This window comes from Cydia fagiglandana, chromosome 13 (assembly GCF_963556715.1).
Source record: "Cydia fagiglandana chromosome 13, ilCydFagi1.1, whole genome shotgun sequence".
NCBI classification, from domain to species: Eukaryota; Metazoa; Arthropoda; class Insecta; order Lepidoptera; family Tortricidae; genus Cydia; species Cydia fagiglandana.
Genome location: NC_085944.1, coordinates 16,188,217 through 16,212,299, shown reverse-complemented (window position 1 = coordinate 16,212,299; position 24,083 = coordinate 16,188,217). Strand labels below are relative to the sequence as shown.

General features: G+C 37.0%; 1 protein-coding gene and 1 long non-coding RNA gene across 2 annotated transcripts in view; both read left to right on the top strand.

The window, feature by feature from the left end:
• LOC134670423 (uncharacterized) overlaps positions 1 to 24,083 on the top strand; it is an 81,309-nt gene that overhangs the window by 19,426 nt on the left and 37,800 nt on the right. The window lies entirely within an intron of this gene.
• Positions 20,123 to 22,765, top strand: LOC134669819 (uncharacterized). The gene is made up of 2 exons (XM_063527438.1): positions 20,123 to 20,349; positions 20,691 to 22,765. Exon 2 carries the CDS (start codon positions 20,699 to 20,701, stop codon positions 21,671 to 21,673), a length of 975 nt encoding a protein of 324 aa, XP_063383508.1. The 5' UTR covers positions 20,123 to 20,349; positions 20,691 to 20,698; the 3' UTR covers positions 21,674 to 22,765.

Here is a 24,083-nt window from a genome sequence, read left to right as displayed (position 1 = left end):
CTGTTTGTTGAAATTATATTTGGGATTACTGAGCTGTTTGTAGAAATAAATAAACTTTACAGAAATAGTGAAACGTCCATAATTATTACTAAAACTTCATTTTTTCCCCCAGTACAGAACTGTTTTTTTAATTCCTGGTGATGATTTTTCTCTCAGTGTACCTAGCCAGCTCAGAGAGGTTGAACGAGGCAATGGAAGAGAAAATCTTTTTATAATCGTTATATATTCGTACCTAGTCTGGTAAATCAATTATGTTGTTAATATGAAAAGGCGACAAACTTGAAAAAAACCGGCCAAGTGCGAGTCGGACTCGCGTTTCTAGGGTTCCGTACATAAGTCCGACTCACGCTTGACTGCACATTTCTAATAGGTTTTCCTGTCATCTATATAATAGGTAAAGAACTATTTTGTGTATTTTTTTTTCAAAATTTTGTTGAGTTAGGCCAAGCTAAATCTGCACAGACTTGGCTATAACAAAATTTGGCTTAGTCACTATACATTTTTAAGGCTCTCCCCCACACTTTGTCACGTCAAAGTCGCAAAGTTAGCTTAAACGTCTACCCATAAAGTGAATGTATTTTTAAAATCTGAGGTAATACGAACAACTTATTAAGGGCACTCTTTAAATAAACTCGGCGAGATTGGTTTACCTCATCCCACATAAAATTTACTTGCCGAGACCGCTTAAGTAGATATATTTTGCTTCTTCAAGAAATAATAAAAAAGTGTAGAAGGTTAGATTATAAGTTATAAGATTACCTATCTTCATTATTAGATACGTATTTTGTTTAAATTTTAATATACTTACCTAAATTTATTCGGGATTTTATCTATTACATCTGTGGGGTTACAGTGTACCATTTACTTTTTTTCGATAAACTAACAACTTTTGTGTTACCTATTGTCACTTGTATGAAAAAGTGAAAATCTAAAGATTCCATAATGTTTAGAAGTTGTTCGTCAAATGTCATATCATCAGGTTTAATTATTTGCTCGTGTTACAGGAAACATCCAGTATTATGTTATGTAAGTACCGAGCAAAGTACATCATGTCATGTCAGTGTAAAATGTCAATAATTGTTAGCGTGGTGGAACAGGCCCCTGGTCATTACATAAAATATAGTTCTATAATTTTTAACATTAACAGGTACGAGTACTGTACTGTATTCTATATATATATCTCTTAATGACCTCTAAAAATATGTCTTATATGTTTGAACAGTCAAAGTAACATAAACTTTCATTAGAAAAGCGGCAATAAATTCATACTCATACAATATTTTCATCATCATCATCATCTCAGCCATAAGACGTCCACTGCTGAACATAGGCCTCCCCCTTGACACAATATTTTAATCTAGCTTAAACGTTGACTTTCCCATAATTTTCCTTTTCGCTGACCGACCACAATTTGCGAGCACTCCCGTATAGAAAATAAGGAGACTGAAGAAAAATATTTGCCGAGCTCCCATGGTAATCTGAAAACACGGTGTTAGCAAGTCGGAATTATGCATACTTTTAATTAAATCCTGAGAAAAACACACACTCGACCATATAAGGCAGCCATTCTCAAAGTGTGTTCCGCGGAACCCTAGGGTTCCGCAAAGCGTCTGTTGGGGCTCCGCGAAAATACTTGTAATAATAAGAAAAAAATCAGCTCTTGTATAAGTATATTGGTCGACAGGGAGGAACGAATATATTTAATTTGGGGCTCCGTCAAATATTTCGCTTTCCAAAAGGGTTCCGTCACCAAAAAAGTTTGAGAACCGCTGATATAAGGGATGACTCACGCTAGACCGGGCCGGGCCGGGCCGGGCGGAATAGCCAAGATGACGATCGCTTGCGCTTCGCATTCGAATCGGTTTGTCTCTATCACTCTTCCATATTAGTGTGACAGCACAGAAGAAATAATAGTACTAACGTACAGAAAGGACACTTCCTACAAACCCGAACTTTGACAGCGATTCAGGGTCGAATCATGCTATCCCTTTCTAATATATGGCAGTTTCCCTTTCGGGTTGTCAAAATTCATGTGATTATCTTATCTGTGGTCGTGCACGCACAAGGAAGTCAAGTGGTGCCAGCCCTAATAATTGCTCGGAGCAAGGCTGAGCCGAACGGAGCCGAGTTCGACCGAAGTCAGGAGTGTCTCCCCCGGAGGGCGCCGTGGTGGAATGACCTCGATCCCAGTGCGGTGCGCCCTCTCGAACGGCAAAGAGGGTGAAACGCCGGAGTGGGTTTAGTGGGTAGGGCCAAATTCTCCCCCCCTCTCGCTAGGGGTCATCCATTAATTACATCACACGTTTAGGGGGAGGGAGGGGGTCAAGAAAATGTGACATATTGTGACATGGGGGAGGGGGGAGACACAAACTTTGTGACGTCACTTTAATTTCATCAGTAACCGAAAATTTATTTAAATTATTTTATTCGTTGTACATTTAAATAACAAGTTTTTAAAACGATAATCGTTTTTATTCGTTTAATTTTCTTTCCTAAGCGGTTTTGGGTTATAAAATTACTAATATTTATATCGACAAAAATATTTTGATAAAATATTAATAATACGTGGTACTTACTTAATTCAATTTGGCGATTTCGTAGAAAAAATGTGACGTCACACTAGGGGGGGAGGGGTTTGCCAAATGTGACCAAGTGTGACAAGGAGGGGGGGAGGTGTCAAAAAACCTAGAAATTCGTGTGACGTAATTAATGGATGACCCCCTAAGAGAGGGATAAGGAGCGGCGAGTCCCACACACTGTGCTTAAATGCATTCCCACTCCGTCAAAAAAAAAAGGAGTGTCTCCCCACTGGTGACAGTGACAATTGCGTTTAGCGTTACCTAGTGATTGGCATGTTGTCTACGGGGCCGGGCTCGAGGCGCCCGACATGTCATTTTCTATGACGGCTCATCGGTGATCACGTGGTGCTTTCCGTAGAAAACGAAGCGCCGGAAGCTCCGGCCCGGACCCGGCCCGTTCTAGCGTGAGTCCTTTAAGCGATGTAAAAGGCGGAATTGATTAAATTGGTTTAATTAAAGTATTTAGTTATTGAGTTTTAAGTAAATTAATTCGGATCAATTGTTTACCGTAGGTTTAGCATGAGTGCGCCGCATCAGTACTTATATCGCGCGAGCAATAGACTACTCGTCTTTTTCTAACGATTAATTAAATGTATGCTTAGTAGATACATTTTCGTACTTTTAATTTTTCTTACACCTATTACTACTTGTTCTGTGTTTGGCCCAAGGGTTAACTGGTAGAGAATGCCTTCTGGCATTAAGTTCGCCTTTTATACAACTTTTACTGTGCAATAATAAAGTTTAAATAAATAAATAAATAATTACCGTAAAAGCCAAATATAGAGTAATAATACAACTACCTACTCATCTGTCCACAATATGGATAATCGTAGATAGTAGATCAGTATCAATATAGGCAGATACCATTATTCTTTTTAGGCTTCCATTGGCAAAATGACAAAAACAGATCGTCGGGTGACAAGCAAAAGTCACTAAGTACTATCAAAAAATTTAAGTAACAATGCACTTTATTGGACTTGTAACACGGTTTATTGTCCAATAATTTCAATGGTGTTAGTTAGTGACTTTTGCTTGTCACCCGACGAGATATAATTTCGTCATGTCCGTCATGTCCGTCCGTCCTTTGAAAGTAGGTAATATATTTTTTACAAATAATAATATTCAGAGCAAAGACCGTTTCATTTGTTAGTGAGTATGTAGGTACTTTTAATATATAATCGCTCCGAAAGGCCAAAACTAGAGTCTAGGTGTTACCCCGCCCTCCAACTTATGAACCATGCATGTTATTCTAGTTGGGTGCATTAAAGTGCATTTGCAAAATATTTTGCAATAATTTCGTGACATCACGCAATCATACGATCTTACCGCTTCCCATCAGGCGGGCCATATGCTTATTTGCCACCGACGTGGTATAAAAAACCAGGGTCGAAACCCGGATCCCGGAAATGCTCATATTAATATTTTGCATAATAATTAGAAATCCCGCTGTTGTGACATGTGTTTGTCTTATCTGTTTATATGAACTTTCAAGTAGGTAGGTAACTTGATATCATCACTGAGGTCACATAAGTTGTTGTTATAATACTCGTGTGGATCCCCTTTTAGGCCGACACTTTACACGTCTCTGGCTGTACCTGTAAAAATGTCTTGTACCTATCACTTATAAAGCAAAGTCCCCGGCCGCAAATAGTTATTTGTACAACAAGAGATCAAAGTTTGATATTTCTTCGAGTGCTTATTTTGAGTCCCGTGCAAGCGAAAGATTCTATAATTTAGAATCTTGAGCATAGTAAGGGATTCAAAAGCGCACGAGATGTAAATAACTTTGATCTCGTTTAGTACACAAAATTTTTCACCCTAAGCAGTGAGAACATACCTAGAGGGACAGAGATAATAGAACCCAAGTATATCGAACTTGTATTAGACCCCGCATGTTGAAATGACATTTGACTATAAAGGTCACTTGAATGTCATTTTGTCTTACTCAGTGAGACAAAATGACTCAGTGAGCAAAATCGCATTTTGCTCACTGTTTTTAAGAAGCAAAGTACCCTTGTTCGAGCTGCTGAGGTGAAAAAATTATTCCCGACCCAAAAAATTATTAGGCCCGGGCGAAAAATTATTCAGGAGAAATAGACCCAATTTCTACAACTTTTTTACTCTCTCAAACTGCAGGAAAGTCAAAGTCATGAATGTCATGATGCCAAAATAATTATTACAGTAGCAAGACAAGCACCAGCTTATTATTAAACGCAAATCGAAATCGGTTTCTCCAATGACGCATAATTATTATGTTCAATGAGTTAAACTACAAACGCAATAATATTATAATGATAATGAGATTAATGAGCAAACCCGCGCATTATCATTTTAATAACAATTAAAATACCGTCGGCAAAATACTTTATAGTAAGTACTTTATAGTTATTAACTCCAGGGTATTTACTTTTTCAATGCAGGAATAAATTCGGTATCGGTGCTCAACATTGCCAGTCATGGCAACTTTTCCCACCTTGATAACTGCCTTTAACTAATTTAAGTTGTTTTCTAATTACTGAATGATATTAGGCATTTGGAAAAAACATTAGGCAAAAAATAGCAAATTTGAAATAATCTTTTGGCCCATTTGAGTTAGGGTTATACAATGTATAAATCCAATACGGACAATCAATTAAACTATATAGGTATAGATTTTATCCGTGTAATCATTAATTAAGAAGTTTTTTTTAAGTGACACTTAATTAATGACCCGGTAATGAATCTTAGAAAATTTACCGAGCTTATTGCACTGCAATACGAGATTAAGCTTTTTTAGGGTTCCGTACCCAAAGGGTAAAACGGGACCCTATTACTAAGACTTCGCTGTCCGTCCGTCCGTCCGTCTGTCACCAGGCTGTATCTCACGAACCGTGATAGCTAGACAGTTGAAATTTTCACAGATGATGTATTTCTGTTGCCGCTATAACAACAAATACTAAAAACAGAATAAAATAAAGATTTAAATGGGGCTCCCGTACAACAAACGTGATTTTTGACCAAAGTTAAGCAACGTCGGGAGTGGTCAGTACTTGGACGGGTGACCGTTTTTTTTTTGCAATTTTTTTGTGTTTTTTTTTTGTATTATGGTACGGAACCCTTCGTGCGCGAGTCCGACTCGCACTTGCCCGGTTTTATAGTAAAACTGCCAGCAAGCGTTGACGATTACTTGAAAAAGCTGGTATCTCGCAACGTAACTTATGTGTTGCTTTAATATTGCGGGCTGAATTTTTTTGTATGGTTTATATTATATTTCTAAGCAAAAATTATCTCAATATATTTCTTATGTGCTATGCTAACCATCGTTTAAATATTTGGTCACTGTATTTCTCACCAATTTCTACGATACATCTTCTTGAATGATTTCCTTGCGCACTATACGTAAGTATATCTCTATATCTATGCAATCGAGAACCTATAAAATAGATGGTTCATCTCTCCTCATATCACTTGATCACTCGCTGATCTCGGGTTAAAGCAAAGTGTGGTTGCAACAAAAACATACTTGGATTGGACTACAATAAATAGTGTGAGTAGACACTTTAAAATTTAATTGGAAAATAATCTATTTAGAATTGTATAATTTGATATTTACGATCTGTTTAAGATTATCTATACCTACAACTATGTCTTTTTTGGTGCCTTATCAGTGCAAAACAAGTCCATTATTATAAAAACAAAAAACCCGAGAATTACGAGGTTATGATGCAATACAACGATCAAAAGTCAAACTGCTGTCTAATAGCTATGCACACGACACAGTTCGAGAGATCCTGGTCTATTTGTACTATTTACTTATTTATTTATTTGCAGATTCCAGCATGTTGCTGCTATTGATATTTGTAGGCGCGCTCTCTGCAGTGCGCGCCGACTGTGACGCATGCTTCGAAGGAGTCTGCCACACTAAGAAAACACTGCTCGAAGGATTCCGCGTAACCGACCAGCTCGCCATCGACCGCACCAACAACATCCTCTATGCCCAACTAGACTACCGCACCACAGCCATCTTCCTCGACGAAGCCAAGATGAGGACCGTCCACGACGAAAAAACGACAGGGTTAGCAGTGGATCAAAAGAACCAAATCTTGTACTCAAGTTTAAATGGTGTCATATACAGATATAGATACCAGGCAGAGGGTTACACCAAAGAGACAGCTTTTCCACTTGATCGACCTACAACGCCTGCCAGACTTCGCTATGAAGACGTCCTTTACATGATCAACGAGGATGGCAGCTCTGCTTACTTCAGCGAGAGTTCAAACTCCTTCGCTGGTTACGACAACTTAGAAAGCTTCGCTGTAACCGACATGGTGAATGTACAAAACATAAGCAACTGGTTCTTTATTGCTGGTGATAAACTTTACAGATATATTTATAGCGAATACGGCCAAATGTCATGGCATCTTATATCTGACAAGAAGCACGTTCTATCCATTGGTAGGAATGGGGACGTATACTTTGGAGATGCTTCCGAGAGAATTATATATAAGTTAGACAGACGAACAATGGGTTTGATAAAGTATGGCGATTATGTAGAAGGTTCGGTGAAGGACTTTGTGTTTGATAGAGACGAGAATATCGTGTTCCTTGACGCTGATGGAAGCGTGGCGCGATGGCTACCAAGCGGAGGGCCGTGCGTTGAGCCACCCCGTTTTGATTCGGACCGCGTTAATTCGGACCTCAAAGACTTCCTACAGCGATACAAATACAATTACAGGACGTCACCTCGCAATATCATCATTGTCGATGTTGATGGCAACTCAAACAGCCATTCAAACGAGTGGCACGAGATAAGTGAACAAAGTGGCGATTCTGACAAATGGTACAAGATGGGTGAAGAAGAAGAAGAAGGTGATACCACGTCATTTAATGATGACTGGTCTTATGTGATTAGTCCAGAATGATGACAAATGTTTAGTTAATTATCCGCCATTATTACTTTCTGGGATACATGCATCGCGATTAATTTGTTCACTTCTTGAAGGTCTTACCTAATAGATATTTATATTTGTAGTTTTTTTTTTCAAGTTGATATTGTATGTCATTTTTAATAAATAAACTTTGATATTTCATGGGTAAACTAACTTGTTTGTTTTACATGGTTGGTTCTACAGTCAGCATCAAAAGTAAAGGATCATACTACGAAGCAAAAGTATCTTCTAAAATATCTTAACACAAGTTAAGCCAAAGATATTTTTGATGCACACTTTTATTTGCCTAATACTGTACTTTCTCTCCTTTGCATGTCTATGAAATATATGTATCTCGAGATTTTTCAAATGAGTCTGAACTCAATGTGTCTATAAATTTTCCATCGAAGAGTTTCTTTGGCTAGGTACCTTCGGACTGCATCATCAGGTTGCCTTGAAGAGAGAGATATTGTGTTTTTCCGACGGCCCTCGTGTGCAGATGGATACCCTGTTGGTAGGGTTTGCAATCCGGATCCGAAATGTATGAAATTATCCGGATCTGGATCCGGAACCGCGGATTTTCCCATAAATTTCTGATTCGTCGTGCAAACCCTGAAAGCGGTGCAATAAGCGAGAGGGTTATACCAAACAGGGTAGGAGCCAATACGCAGCCCTGTGGCACTCCTCTGAAAACAACGAACGGCTTAAATGCAACGGCGGTGAAGTAGTAGATAATAATAAAAAATAAAGCTAATAAGTCATGTCGCCAAAATATTAGTATTATAAGCACTAGGTAGCTGTCATAAAACAAATAGAATTTAGTTTTCCCAATGACGTAAATCATGTCCGATACCAAGTTCATACTTATCTCTCACGAGTGTAACTAACAACGCAATATAAATACGTACAGTAGCCATCAGATATATTGGAGCGGCCGTGGTGCTCAAAAATATCTGAACACTCACTCTAGCGCCTTCACAATAGAGGCGTGTTCTGATATTTGTGAGCACATTGGCCGCTACGATATACGAGTATCTGATGGTGACTGTACAATGATGATGAGAATTGAACCATAATTTACTTTCTGTACATATCCTAGTACCTATTCATTTGTCTATATTGTTATTTTTTGTCTTTTGTCTCTAAATTGCTCAAAGGTTACACAAGAACAGATCCCTTATAGCGATAAGTTCGCCCTGGTACATTGTAACAAGTTAGTTTTATTTATCATGTGTGTAATCTGTCTTATGTACAATTACAAATGATTATAAAGTGTTTACATACATACGAAGATAATAAGCAAACCCGCACATTATCATTTTAATAACAATTAAATACTGTTGCCAAAAAAATGTGCACTCGATGGTACATCACGGGCCCAGGGGTTTACCAGTTCGCCGGACGATATCAGCCTGTCAGTTTTGCTATCAAATTTTGTGTTTTACTGACAGGCCGATATCGTTCAGTAAACTGGTAATCGGTGGACCCCTTAAACTGCAGCGGTCGTGGCTAGGGTTACCAGATACAAATTTTGAATGTCCTGACAAAATTCCTGATTTCCTAATATTTTTCCTAACATTCAATTTTTCACCGCAGCTGCACTACCGGTACTAAACACGTCGCTGTCATTGTCAATTTCCATAGTTAAATTGACAGTAGTGCAGCTGTCGTTGGAAATGGAATGTTACCCTAAATCTCAATGGCCAAAGTTTCTGTCTCCCTTTCTCCAGGGCTTAAAGTAACCCGACTTTACGGTACTTTATATAAAAGTCTATCAATTCAAAAAAATCCTGACATTTTCGTGTTCCGTCCCCATTCCTGACAAAAGGCCAAAATTCCTGACATGTCAGGAAAATTCCTGTCATCTGGTAACCCTAGTCGTGGCACACGCACCACAACTAAGAGAATACGTAAAATAATATTTTTTTGCGCACTATTATAGACCTACTTATGCATATGAACCTATAAATAGGATGGTCCATCTCTCCTCAACACTTGTTCACTCGCCGATCTCGGGTTCGAAGCAGTGTCTTGCAAGTTGCAACCAAAACGTAATTGGAGGAGAAAATAATGTGAGTAGACAAATAAATAATTGGAAAATAATGTAGGTATTTAAAACTTTGTTGAATTTTATTTATTTTTATTAGATATACTATACTATACCTTATACTCCTTATAGGGATAAGTTCGCCTTTGTACTTCAATTATTGTTTTTTTGCAAACCTGTGTTGTGTACGTGTATGTATACAATAAAGTGATTACCAACACAATACATAATGGTTTTGAGATCTCCGAATTTTGGTAAATGGCTAAAATGATATTAGGGTGTAATATAAATGCAAGTGTCCTGAATGACTAACTGATTCATCAACGCAGAGCCGAAACTATAAAAGCCAGAAAGTCGAAATTTGCACACCAGATTGCATTTATAAAGTGTACAAGAGATAAGAAGCGATTTTGAGAAATTCAACCCCTAAGGGGGTTAAAAAGGGGATGAAAGTTTGTATGGGGTTAAAGTTTTATTTTAAGCTAGGAATTTGAAACTTCGTAAAAAGATATATTATTAAAATACAAGAAAACTAATTTAGCGTTTTTGAAAATTCATCCCCTAAGGTGGTGAAAAAGGGGTTGAAAGTTTGTATGGATATCAAAAAAAATTTCGAGTGGTGGAGTTGTATCTTTGTATTTAGGGATATTATTAGAAGACAGGAAAAGTAATTTTAGCGTTTTGTAAACTTCATCCCCTAACAGGGTTAAAAAGGGGTTGAAAATTTTAATCCATTACAAATGCTTTGAAACTTCTTAGAAAGGCATAATAGCCGATTACAAAAAAAAATAATTTCAACGTTTTTGGAAATTCTACCCCTAAGGGGGTTAAAAGAGGGATGAAAGTTCGTCTTGGGGTGCAAATTTTATTTTAAGCTAGGAACTTGAAACTTTGCAAAAAGGTATTAAATTAAATTACAAGAAAACTCATTTCAGCGTTTTTGAAAATTCATCCCCTAACGTGGTGCAAAAGAAGTGGAAAGTTTGTATGAATATCAAACATTTTTTTTCAAGCTTTCAAGTTAGGAACTTCAAACCTGGTAAAAGGGCATTAACATTATAATAAAAGTTTGTATTATAAAGTTTGCATCGATGAAAATTATAGGTACACAAGATGTAAAATGTTCAAGAGTCCACGCGGACGAAGTCGCGGGCAACAGCTAGTCTACTATAATCTATATAAATAAATAGAAGTGTAGGTTTTGCTAACTTGACGTACTTATTTACATACTTGTAACTGTAAAGGTTTGATTATTTATTAGGTATAAGATTATAAGTTGCCCATCAGTGTTGGATGTACTATTTATTAATACTTTGCAGATACCAGCATGTTGATGCTATTGGCATTTGTGGGCGCGTTAGCTTCGGCGCGCGCTGACTGCGATGCATGCTTCCAAGGAGCCTGCCACACCAAGAAAACCCTGCTCGAAGGATTCCACGTAACTGATCAGCTCGCCATCGACCGCACCAACAACATCCTCTATGCCCAACTCGACTACCGCACTACAGCCATCTTCCTCGATGAAGCCAAGATGAGGACCGTCCACGACGAAAAAACGACAGGGTTAGCAGTGGATCAAAAGAACCAAATCTTGTACTCAAGTTTAAATGGTGTCATATACAGATATAGATACCAGGCAGAGGGTTACACCAAAGAGACAGCTTTTCCACTTGATCGACCTACAACGCCTGCCAGACTTCGCTATGAAGACGTCCTTTACATGATCGACGAGGATGGCAGCTCTGCTTACTTCAGCGAGAGTTCAAACTCCTTCGCCGGTTACGACAACTTAGAAAGCTTCGCTGTTACCGACATGGTGAATGTACAAAACATAACCAACTGGTTCTTTATTGCTGGTGATAAACTTTACAGATATATTTATAGCGAATACGGCCAAATGTCATGGCATCTTATATCTGACAAGAAGCACGTTCTATCCATTGGTAGGAATGGGGACGTATACTTTGGAGATGCTTCCGAGAGAATTATATATAAGTTAGACAGACGAACAATGGGTTTGATAAAGTATGGCGATTATGTAGAAGGTTCGGTGAAGGACTTTGTGTTTGATAGAGACGAGAATATCGTGTTCCTTGACGCTGATGGAAGCGTGGCGCGATGGCTACCAAGCGGAGGGCCGTGCGTTGAGCCACCCCGTTTTGATTCGGACCGCGTTAATTCGGACCTCAAAGACTTCCTACAGCGATACAAATACAATTACAGGACGTCACCTCGCAATATCATCATTGTCGATGTTGAAGGCAACACAAACAGCCATTCTAACGAGTGGCACGAGATAAGTGAGCAAAGCAGCGATTCTGAAAAATGGTACAAGATGGATGAAGAAGAAGGTGATACCACGTCATTTAATGATAACTGGTCTTATGTGATTAGTCCAGAATGATGACAAAAGTTTAGTTAATTATCCGCCATTATTACTTTTACGGATACATGCATCGCGATTAATTTGTTCACTTCTTGAAGGTCTTAATAGATATTTATATTTGTAGTTGTTTTTTCAAGTTGATATTTTTTGTTATTTTTAATAAATAAACTTTGATATTTCATGGGTTACTAACTTGTATGTTTTACATGGTTGGTTCTACAGTCAGCATCAAAAGTAAAGGATCATACTACGAATCAGAAATATCTTCTAAAATTACTTAACACGCCAGTTAAAGCCAAAAATATTTTTCATGCACAATTTTATTTGCCTACTGTACTTTCTCTCCTTTCCATGTCTATGAAATATTTCTAAAGATTTTTCAAATGAGTCTAAACTCAATGTATCTATATTTTTCAATCGAAGAGTTCCTTTCGCCACATTCTGCCAGCATCATCAGGTTGCTTTGAAGAGAGGGATGTTAAATATCTTTCCGTCGGCCCTCGTGTGCAGATGGATACCGTGTTGGTAGGGTTTGCAATCCGGATCCGAAATGTATGAAATTATCCGGATCTGGATCCGGAACCGCGGATTTTCCCATACATTTCCGATTCGTCGTGCAAACCCTGAAAGCGGTGCAATAAGCGAGAGGGTTATACCAAACAGGGTAGGAGCCAATACGCAGCCCTGTGGCACTCCTCTGAAAACAACGAACGGCTTAAATGCAACGGCGGTGAAGTAGTAGATAATAATAAAAAATAAAGCTAATAAGTCATGTCGCCAAAATATTAGTATTATAAGCACTAGGTAGCTGTCATAAAACAAATAGAATTTAGTTTTCCCAATGACGTAAATCATGTCCGATACCAAGTTCATACTTATCTCTCACGAGTGTAACTAACAACGCAATATAAATACGTACAGTAGCCATCAGATATATTGGAGCGGCCGTGGTGCTCAAAAATATCTGAACACTCACTCTAGCGCCTTCACAATAGAGGCGTGTTCTGATATTTGTGAGCACATTGGCCGCTACGATATACGAGTATCTGATGGTGACTGTACAATGATGATGAGAATTGAACCATAATTTACTTTCTGTACATATCCTAGTACCTATTCATTTGTCTATATTGTTAATTTTTGTCTTTTGTCTCTAAATTGCTCAAAGGTTACACAAGAACAGATCCCTTATAGCGATAAGTTCGCTCTGGTACATTGTAACAAGTTAGTTTTATTTATCATGTGTGTAATCTGTCTTATGTACAATTACAAATGATTATAAAGTGTTTACATACATACGAAGATAATAAGCAAACCCGCACATTATCATTTTAATAACAATTAAATACTGTTGCCAAAAAAATGTGCACTTGATGGTACATCACGGGCCCAGGGGTTTACCAGTTCGCCGGACGTTTTTTTTTTCAGTTTTGCTATCAAATTTTGTGTTTTACTGACAGGCCGATATCGTTCAGTAAACTGGTAATCGGTGGACCCCTTAAACTGCAGCGGTCGTGGCTAGGGTTACCAGATACAAATTTTGAATGTCCTGACAAAATTCCTGATTTCCTAATATTTTTCCTAACATTCAATTTTTCACCGCAGCTGCACTACCGGTACTAAACACGTCGCTGTCATTGTCAATTTCCATAGTTAAATTGACAGTAGTGCAGCTGTCGTTGGAAATGGAATGTTACCCTAAATCTCAATGGCCAAAGTTTCTCTCTCCCTTTCTCCAGGGCTTAAAGTAACCCGACTTTACGGTACTTTATATAAAACTCTATCAATTCAAAAAAATTCTGACATTTTCGTGTTCCGTCCCCATTCCTGACAAAAGGCCAAAATTCCTGACATGTCAGGAAAATTCCTGTCATCTGGTAACCCTAGTCGTGGCACACGCACCACAACTAAGAGAATACGTAAAATAATATTTTTTTGCGCATATTATAGACCTAAGGGGTCATCCATTAATTACGTCACACCAATTTCTTGGTTTTTTGACCCCCCCCCCCCTTGTCACACTTGGTCACATTTGGCAAACTCCTCCCCCCCTAGTGTGACGTCACATTTTTTCTACGAAATCGCCAAATCGAATTAAGTAAGTACCTAAGTATTATTAATATTTTATCAAAATATTTTTGACGATATAAATATTAGTAATTTTATAACCCAAAACTGCTTGGGAAAGAAAATGAAACGATTAAAACCTATTTTCGTTTCAAAAACTTGTTATTTAAATGTACAGCGAACTAAATAATTTAAATAAATTTTCGGTTACTGATGAAGTTAAAGTGACGTCACAAAGTTTGTGTCTCCCCCCTCCCCCATGTCACAATATGTCACATTTTCTTGACCCCCTCCCTCCCCCTAAACGTGTGACGTAATTAATGGATGACCCCTAATTGTGCACATGTGAGCCTATAAATAGGATGGTCCATCTCTCCTCAATCACTTGTTCACTCGCCGATCTCGGGTTCGAAGCAGTGTCTTGCAAGTTGCAACCAACACGTAATTGGAGGAGAACATTATGTGAGTATACAAATAAATATTTGGATAATAATAATGTATTTGAAACTTTGTTGAATTTGAAATTTGTATTAGGTATATACTATCCCTTATAGGATAAATTCACTTTTGTACTTCAATTACTTACAGTACTTATTTTGCAAACTTGTGTTGTGTACGAGTACCTATGTGTACAATAAAGTGATTAACACCACTTCTACTACACAACTATATTACTTTCTTATCTTCTTTCTCTTTTTCTTTTCTTCTTCTTTTTTTTATTTTCTTTCTTTGGGTTTTATTGCCTACATTATATGTACCTACTTGTGCCATACGACTAAATAAATCACTTTCTGATGAGAACACAATGTACTTTGATGAGAATGATGAGCTTTTTGGTTTTATTATTACCTGAATATCGTAATTCACCGTCTTTCTTTGTTGTTAAAATTCTAGGATTCGGGCATTTTGACTCTAAATGTTCCGTTTTGAGATCTCGGAATTTTGGTAAATGGTTAAAATGATATTAGGGTGTAATAATATATTATAATGATACCAAAGCATCCAATCTACATAGAAGTTTTCCTAACTTGACGTATTTACATACTTGTAACTTTACGGTACAGTCAACTGTAAAAATATGAGTGTAGCCAAATTCTTCATAAATATGTCCCATAGTTCTTAATTCGCTGACATAAGAACTATGGGACATATTTTTAAAATGACTTGTGCACCCATATTTTTACGGTTGACTGTATCTACTGTGAAAGTTTTGATTATTTCTTATAAGATTATAACATACTTGGGTGTATGATGTGATATAAAAATACCATTTATTAATAATTTTGCAGATACTAGCATGTTCAAGCTATTGGCATTTGTGGGCGCATTAGCGTCAGCGCGCGCTGACTGTGATGCATGCTTCCAAGGAGCTTGCTACACCAAGAAGACCCTGCTCGAAGGATTCCACGTAACTGATCAGCTCGCCATCGACCGCACCAACAACATCCTCTATGCCCAACTCGACTACCGCACCACAGCCATCTTCCTCGACGAAGTCAAGATGAGGACCGTCCACAATGAAAAAACAACAGGGTTAGCAGTGGATCAAAAGAATCAAGTTTTGTACTCAAGTTTAGATGGTGTCATATACAAACATAGGTACCAAGGAGGCGGCTACACCAAAGAGATAGCTTTTTCACTTGATCGACCTACAACGCCTGCCAGACTTCGCTATGAAGACGTCCTCTACATGATAAACAAGGATGGCAGCTCTGCGTACTTCAGCGAAAATTCAAACACCTTCGATGGTTACGAAAACTTAGAAAACTTCACTGTTACCGACATGGTCAATGTACAGAATATAACTAACTGGTTCTTTGTTTCTGATAACAAACTTTACAGATATATCGACTACTACCATTCAATTTCGTATCTTATCTCTGACAAGAAGCACGTTCTATCCATTGGTAGGAATGGCGACGTATACTTTGGGGATGCTTCAGAAAAAGTTATATATAAGTTAGATAGAAACACAATGGGTTTGAAAAAATATGGCGATTATGTGGATGGTTCGGTGGCGGACTTTGTCTTTGATAAAGACGAGAACATTGTGTTCCTTGACGCTGATGGAAGCGTGGCGCGATGGGTTCCGAGCGGAGGGGCGTGCGATTTAATTTTTAATTATTTTTTCAATTTGATATGTTTCGGTATTTTTAATAAATAAACTTGGACATTTCATGAGGCACTTATCGAACCATAATAATGCTTATTCCATAATGAATAACATTCACCGCTAGAGTAATAAGGATAGACATAGGTAAAATTTAATATAACAGTGAGAGAGCAAGTTTTTATTTAAGTTTTAAAAAAGTATTTAAGTATTTAAATTAAATGGAAATCCTATAAAAAGCATATTGTTTAATTCCACATTTCCCGGATCCAATTTAAAGTTGTCCGCAAAAGTAGTTCGCGAGTTTTTCGAAGACTGTCTGTTACAATTTGAATTTACTTTTTAACCGACTTCAATTTCATAGAAGGAGGTTTTGTATTCGGTTGTGGCTATTTTTTTTATTTTTTTTTTCTATGTACGTTCACCGATTACTCCGACATCCGTAGTCCGATTTGAGTAATTCTTTTTTGTTTGAAAGGAGTCACCTCCGAGTTGGTCCCATTTTAATTTGGTTCTGTTCTGATGATGGGATCCATGAGGAATTGAGGGAACTCCTAAATTTTTAAAGGCACATGCATGGTGATTTGGGCGTTTTCTTAAGCAACTCGAGCATTTTCTCCCGAAAACCACCAATTTGATGAAGCAGACCTGATGATGATGATTGTTTTGATGATAATGATGATGATTTTTTTAAATGTAGTATGTTCAGCGATTACTCCGGCACCTGTGATCCGATTTGAGTAATTCTTTTTTTGTTTGGATGGAGCTACTTCCAAGGTATTTCCGTATTATTTTTTTCAGAAGCTGAAACCTGGCAACACTAGTTTTCAAAGACCTCAAAAAGGTATTTTTAAAGACGGCGAATCCGAACGCGCTTCTAAGGCCCCATTATCACGAGAGCTTAAAAAGCGTCGCGATAAATCCGACGTTGGCGCTTTTTTACCGTTTCTAATATTTGTGTTCATATGAACATAGATTTACTATATATTATAGCGATCCCGTCTCAGCGAGTTGTCACTGTTGCCACTTTTGTGTAGTGTACGATTAACAATGTGGCCCACCTTGCTGTAGCCATGTCGATAGTCATATCGATAAACTATCGCATTTCTTGCAATTTTAATTTTACTTAAAAGGTTTAACGATACCTAAAATGAACAAAAACGCTTTTATTCTTTATTGTGGTTATCAGATCACAATTTTATCGTCACGCCCCAGAAGGGAACCAAGGGAAAGTTCAGATATTTAATTAAAATACATAAATACATACTAAAATATGTGTTCCACAATAATTGAATTACTTTATTATATTCTAATATATTTATTATTCATTAGCATTTCATGTATGTTTATGTTTAACGAAGATATTGAAGCTTCAATTAATAGCTATTTCGTTCCGCTGTGTAGCGTTTATCGATATATAACACGATTAAAATCGACTTTTCACATCCCTAAAAAAGCACACATACACAGCCTGGGCGCATCAAAAAAGGCAACATTTGATTTGAAGTTCACCTTGTCAACAGTATGGTTGTCCTTTTTTGACAAATGGCATTTTTAAAAGAGCGAGGTGAGGGAAGTGATACTAGTTGCTGCGCCGTCAAAGAGAACAGAAAACGTTGGGCCCTTGCATATGAACGCTTAAAAATCACTTGTGAGTCGTACTCCCTGCCTTTTGAACGTGTAGTAGGGGAGAAGGGGGCAGCTATCACTGGAGGCAGCTTAGAACAAATGCGTTTTAAAAGGTATTTTTGATGCGATAATGATCCAAATCCATATTTTGGGCTCTTGCAACATCGACCCACACAACTGTCACCTGACATATTTGAAGTTTGACAGAACATGAACGAACCAGTAGGTTATTTTGTTTTCGATGCTACCCGCTATCGGTATTTGTGCAGATTTGTAAGGTTTCTCAGGCTGTATTTGAAGGAAGTGGTTAGTGAAACTTAATTTATTAGATAGAATTATCTATTATGTTTAGAGACGAAGGATAAATAATCAAAATTTGCAATGTTTCTACAAAATAACGACGTTTATTTTTTGAAGTAGCTGTTGGGGTAGTTATGAAAAATAAATAGGAGGCAGTTTTGATTAGCAGTCTGTTCAAAACTACCCCGGCCATAAGAAATGTTCATATCTCCCCCGATATTTGCTGGCATTTAGGTACCTATGTAAATTGAAACCGTAATAATATTTTAGTAAATGCTAATATGTAATGCATTTACCTAAATTCCATGAATTAAGTGGTTCAGTACTTATTACGTTTAGTCACGTTAAATATAATATTTATTAGAATTTTGTATTCAGGTACAATATTACAAAATATTAAATTAGTATTCTATATATAATTAAAACATTGCAGTTTATAGATTTATTTGTTAACAGGTAAAAATGGTAAGGAATTATAAAAATAAATAGAATTACAGAGAACCAAAATAGAATAAATAGTTACTCATTTAATCAGCTATGAAAACATTATTGGGGTAGTTTTGAAAAATGGTATGTGCAAAACTGCCTCAAGGGGGTAGCTTTAGTAAGATTTCAATACTTTTCAAAGGTACCCCCCCTGAGGCACCTTTGAACACTCCAAAAAACATTAATGTACAAAACTACCCCATCTTTGTTGTAACTGCAAATTATACGAGTAAACTGTTAACACGGTTATTTCTAGTGACAAATTGTACGAAGTACAGATAAAAAAAACGCGTATAAATAAATAAATAAATAAATATTATAGGACATTTTTACACAAATTGACTAAGCCCCACGGTAAGCTCAAGAAGGCTTGTGTTGTGGGTACCCAGACAACGATATATGTAATATATAAATACTTAAATACATAGAAAACAACCATGACTCAGGAACAAATATCTGTATCATCATACAAATAAATGCCCTTACCAGGATTCGAACCCGGGACCATCGGCTTCATAGGCAGGGTCACTACCCACTAGGCCAGACCGGTCGTATATCTCGATATTATTGTCGTTACAGCCCATTTTTCAAATCTGCCCCACGTAAGTTCAAAGCTACCCACTCTTGGGGCAGTATCGAACATTATTCCTTGAGTTGCAAAAATCTAATTTGTACTATTATCTTTAGCTTTATATAAGCGCAAATGAAGTAATTACATAGGTTAATAACGCAGGTTATTGTGTAGAGGCTTAAAACTGGTTTCAATAGGTAATATTTTGAACTATGACAATTAATGTAAAAAGTGTACCAGGCTGCCCCCCTCTCCCCTACATATTAGAAACATGACAAACATGTGTAGTATTTCAGCACAGCTATGACAATTGACACCAAAGATTGACACTTGACAACCAACTGACAGCAGCGCCGGCACTTTTTAACGCTTGTGAGAACAGCTACACGGAGTTTCGTATGGTCATTTCAATTAACGGCCAACGCTCAACGCCGAAAATCGAACAGTGTTCGATAAAAGCCCCCACGCTTAACCTCCCCTGAGACCTGAGAAAAAATTGTTTTGTTTTTTAAATTGGAACCCTTAGTTACACAATATAAGTTCAAAATGGATTTTGGAATTTGTACAAAAAATTGTAGGCAGCAACTGTAGACTTAGGTAGGAGGATAAAAATCGCCTTCGTGTGCGAATGCACACATGATTATCCATTTGTCATTCAAACGCTTTATTAACGGGCGTTGAAAAAGCTCTCGTGCGTATGGGGGCTTAGGGTTTTTGAACATTTTTTGAACGAAAGGCCTCATTTTCAAGACCGCTTTTTCAACGCGCGTTAAAAAGCGTTTGAATGACACAAATGGAAACATGTGTGTTTATTCACACGATGGCGGTGGCGCTTTTTATCAAGCGTTGTTAGATTTTCGACTTTAAGCCTTTGTCGTTAAATTGAGTTTAGTGTGCGGACAGATTCAAGCTCTGATTTAACGCGCGGTGAAAAAGCGCTCGTGAAGATGAGGCCTAAATGGAAATCATGCGCAGTGACAGTGACAGCGAAAGTTGTTAAAGTCAAATGTCATAATGGCCATAATGTCAGCCGGCTCAAAGCCAATAAAGCTGTTTGTTTATTCATCAATTTGATCATCTTATTATTCGACCTAGGTACTTACTCTTTTAATAATTGGCTGGAACTTTACTGTTATTAACTACCTGTTATGAATCTTTACGTGTGGCCGTTTAGTAAATAATTCAAACCGGCTTTTTTATCAGTTTTATATGAGTAAGCAGTTCTTATGGTGTTTGTGATACGGTCTCTTCGTTATTCAGTCTTCAAGTAAGTACCTAACTTAAAACTCACTTACAAAGACTTGAGCGTGGTTCCGTTTTTCCATAAAACATCAGAGTTTAGAGCGGGATTTACTTTTTGAATCGATTTCCCAAAAATGGGATAAGTACTTTCCGTGTTTATATAGGTACATAAATACAATAGGTATATTTAATATGTCATATATGTGCCTATCTAAACCATCAAAGTGCATATCAATTATATTTGTATTCTAATATATTATATTAAATTTGTAAGTTTGTTAATTATTAACTATATCTACTGTAAGGATATTGAATTACATTCATTACTTTGAAGTCTACTTATTTAGGCATTCCTTTTGTTCACAGACACCATCATGTTTATGCTACTGGTATTCGTGAGCGCGCTTACTGCGGCGCGCGCTGACTGCGATGCGTGCATCCAAGGCATCTGCCACTCCAAGAAAACCCTGATCGAGGGGTTCAACATTAATAATCAACTCGCTATCGACCGCACCAACAACATACTCTATGTCGAAATTAAAGATCACCAAACCATAGCATTTTTCCTCGATGAAGCTAAAATGCGAAGCGTTGATGCAAACTATCCAGGTGGCTTAACAGTAGACCAAGAGACCCAAGACTTCTACACAAGTCAGACACAATATTATAGTTATATATATGCGTATGGATACGAACAAGGCGCTTACAAAAAAAAATTAGTTTTATATCTTGATGGATATAAATCACCTGCCAGACTTCGGTATGAAGACACTCTGTACACGATCAACCAGGATGGTAGTTGTGCTTACTACGACAAGACTTCAAAGTCCTTCCATGGTTACAGTAACTTAGAAAACTTCAAAGTCACCGATTTGGTCAATGTAAGAAATGCAACTGAATGGTTCTTTACTTCTGCTAACAAACTTTACAGGTTTAACTGGGACATCAACGACAAGAAGTCATGGACTCTTATCTCTGAAGAAAGACACGTTCTGTCAATTGGTAAATACGGTGATGTGTATTTTGGAGATGTTTCCGCAAGAGTTATATATAAATTAGATAGAAAAACGAAGGAAATGGTAAAATATGGTGATTATATGAATGCTTCGTTAGAGGATTTTGTGTTTGATAAAGATGAGAACATTGTGTTTCTTGACCATGATGGAAACGTGGTGAGTTGGGTGTCAACCGGAAAGGCGTGCACAAAACCGCACCTTAACAGTGATTTGTCACCTGGCAAGAGCTTTCTTGTTGAACTTGTCCGAGGCGGGGATGATGCGTACAATTTTACCTATATACCAAAGACGACATTAGATTCAAAGGAGTTGTACGAGGTGATTGAGGTCTAGAGGGGATTACGGGTAATTAATTAAACCAGATATAGAATAGGGTATTTGACTGTATTTAAAATAAATTATTTTACACCGAGCATGAAATAAAGCACCAGAAGATTAATAGAGCAACGTAGACAGCAGTTACTTTGAGACACAATTTCTATTATTAAGCAGTATAAAACTATAAAGTGTAATTTGATTGTGACGTCACATGCTAGTGTTTTATATAAATTCCATAGTAGCAAAATCGTTTTGACAGTTTGAAAAAAGAAGCTGATTTGACTAGTAGGTCAAATACCCTGTTTATCCGTCTAATCATTAATTAAGAAGTTTTTTTTAAGTTACACTTAATTAAATCTTAATTTACCGAGCAGCAATGTACTGTAAACATTAAGAAACATAAGATGACTTGACATTACGAGATACGAGCTTTTTAATAATAACTGCTAACAAGCGTTGATAGTTACTTTAAAAAGCTCGTATCCCGTAATTTGTGTGGTACTTACATTGCGGGCCGAATTATTTTGTATGGTTAAAATTTTCATTTGTATTTCTAAGCAAAATCTATCTTTATATACTTAGGTCCTATGCTAACCAAATATTCGCCCGTATTGAATTCACACACTGTATTTAAAGATAAGTAGATATTATAAGATTGATAAGTATAACGTTCGGTAAAGACAGAGTAAAACTCGCGAATGAAACTCTGATTATATTAATGTGCTCATAATCACTTTGCTTATAATTTGGTGCCATAACGTGTGGACGTGACTGCCGTTACACATTCAGATTGCAATCGCAGCAGCGGAAAACCGCGCATGACAATTTTCCATATAAAATGTGTGACGGAGTTGAACGTTTGAACGATAGTTAGCAATGCGGCAACGACAGTAACACAACGCGATTAATCAAGGAAAATGTAAGTGATATCGTCTGTCTCCCGCCACTGTAAGGTGCAAAGGAACGCTACAACAGCATCACTGCTGCAGTCGTAATCGGAGTGTAACCTTTAGCGTGTATACTTGTATATAACAGAGACGTTGTGCCGCTCATGTAGATGCTGCGTAACAAGACAGACATGATGTATAAAATGTATGAGTTATAATAAATAAATATTTCATGGGTTACTTGATATTGATTTTATTTTTGATGATGATATCTTTGGACACAAATAATTATTCTATAAATACTTAATAGTATCTCTGTTCCTAGTAAAAAAATAGTAAAATGTATTTATAGTTTAACAGGTATTTAAGTTGTTAAATTAAATAGAAATCCTATATAAAGTATACCTATTGATCGATTCCACATTTCCCGGATCCAATTTAGAGTTGTCCGCAAAAGTAGTTCACGGGTTTTAGAAGACTGTCTGTTACAATTTAAATTTACTTTTCATCACACTCGCTCAGTAAATGTGGAATTGCACGCAGGTTTAGCGGGAGCTATAGAAAAAGCGTTCTCCCTAGGGAGTTATGAAGTTTCTAGTGCCATAATTAACAGTTTTTTGTCTTTATTGACCGAAGCGAAGCGAAGGTCTACGTTTTGACTCGGGCGTTTTGCTTTTGTATGTCCGGATGTTCTCCTCTACAGGTCGCAATTCTTAACCGATTCTCGTGAAATTTTGTAACCGAATTCTATGAACCGATAAAAATTTTTTGTCGAGATATATTTTGAAAATTTTTCAAAATTGAAAAGTTGTGATAGCTCGCGCTTATACAAATAGTCGTATCGGTATCATAAGAAAGTAATCTTTTTGAAACATGTTTACAGATTAAATGTCAAAAAATTCAGAAAATTTATTTCGCTGGTTTTGGAGGTATTAAGATATTTAGTTTTGTATGTCCGGATGTTCTCCTCTACAGGTCGCAATTCTTAACCGATTCTCGTGAAATTTTGTAACCGAATTCTATGAACCGATAAACATTTTTTTCTGAGCCAATTTTTGAAAATTTTTCAAAATGGAAAAGTTGTGATAGCTCGCGCTTAAACAAATAGTTGTATCGGTATCATAAGAGTGTATTCTTTTTAAGACATGTTTACAGATTAAATGGCCAAAAATTCTTTAGGGTTCCGTACCTCAAAAGGAAAAAACGGAACCCTTATAGGATCACTCGTGCGTCTGTCTGTCCGTCCGTCTGTCACAGCCAATTTGCTCCAAAACTACTGGACCAATTAAGTTGAAATTTGGTACACATATGTAAGTCTGTGACCCAAAGACGGATATGTAACGTCAACAAATAAATTTTAAACATAAAGGCTACTTTTGGGGGGTAAACCATAAAATTAAAAATCAAAGTTTTGCAAACTATATCGTGTTACATATCAAACGAAAGAGCTCATTGTGAGAATCTCAATTGTATTTTTTTTTTAATTTACGATAAAAAATTTAGAAGTTATTCAAGAAAATAGACAAAAAATGACCATT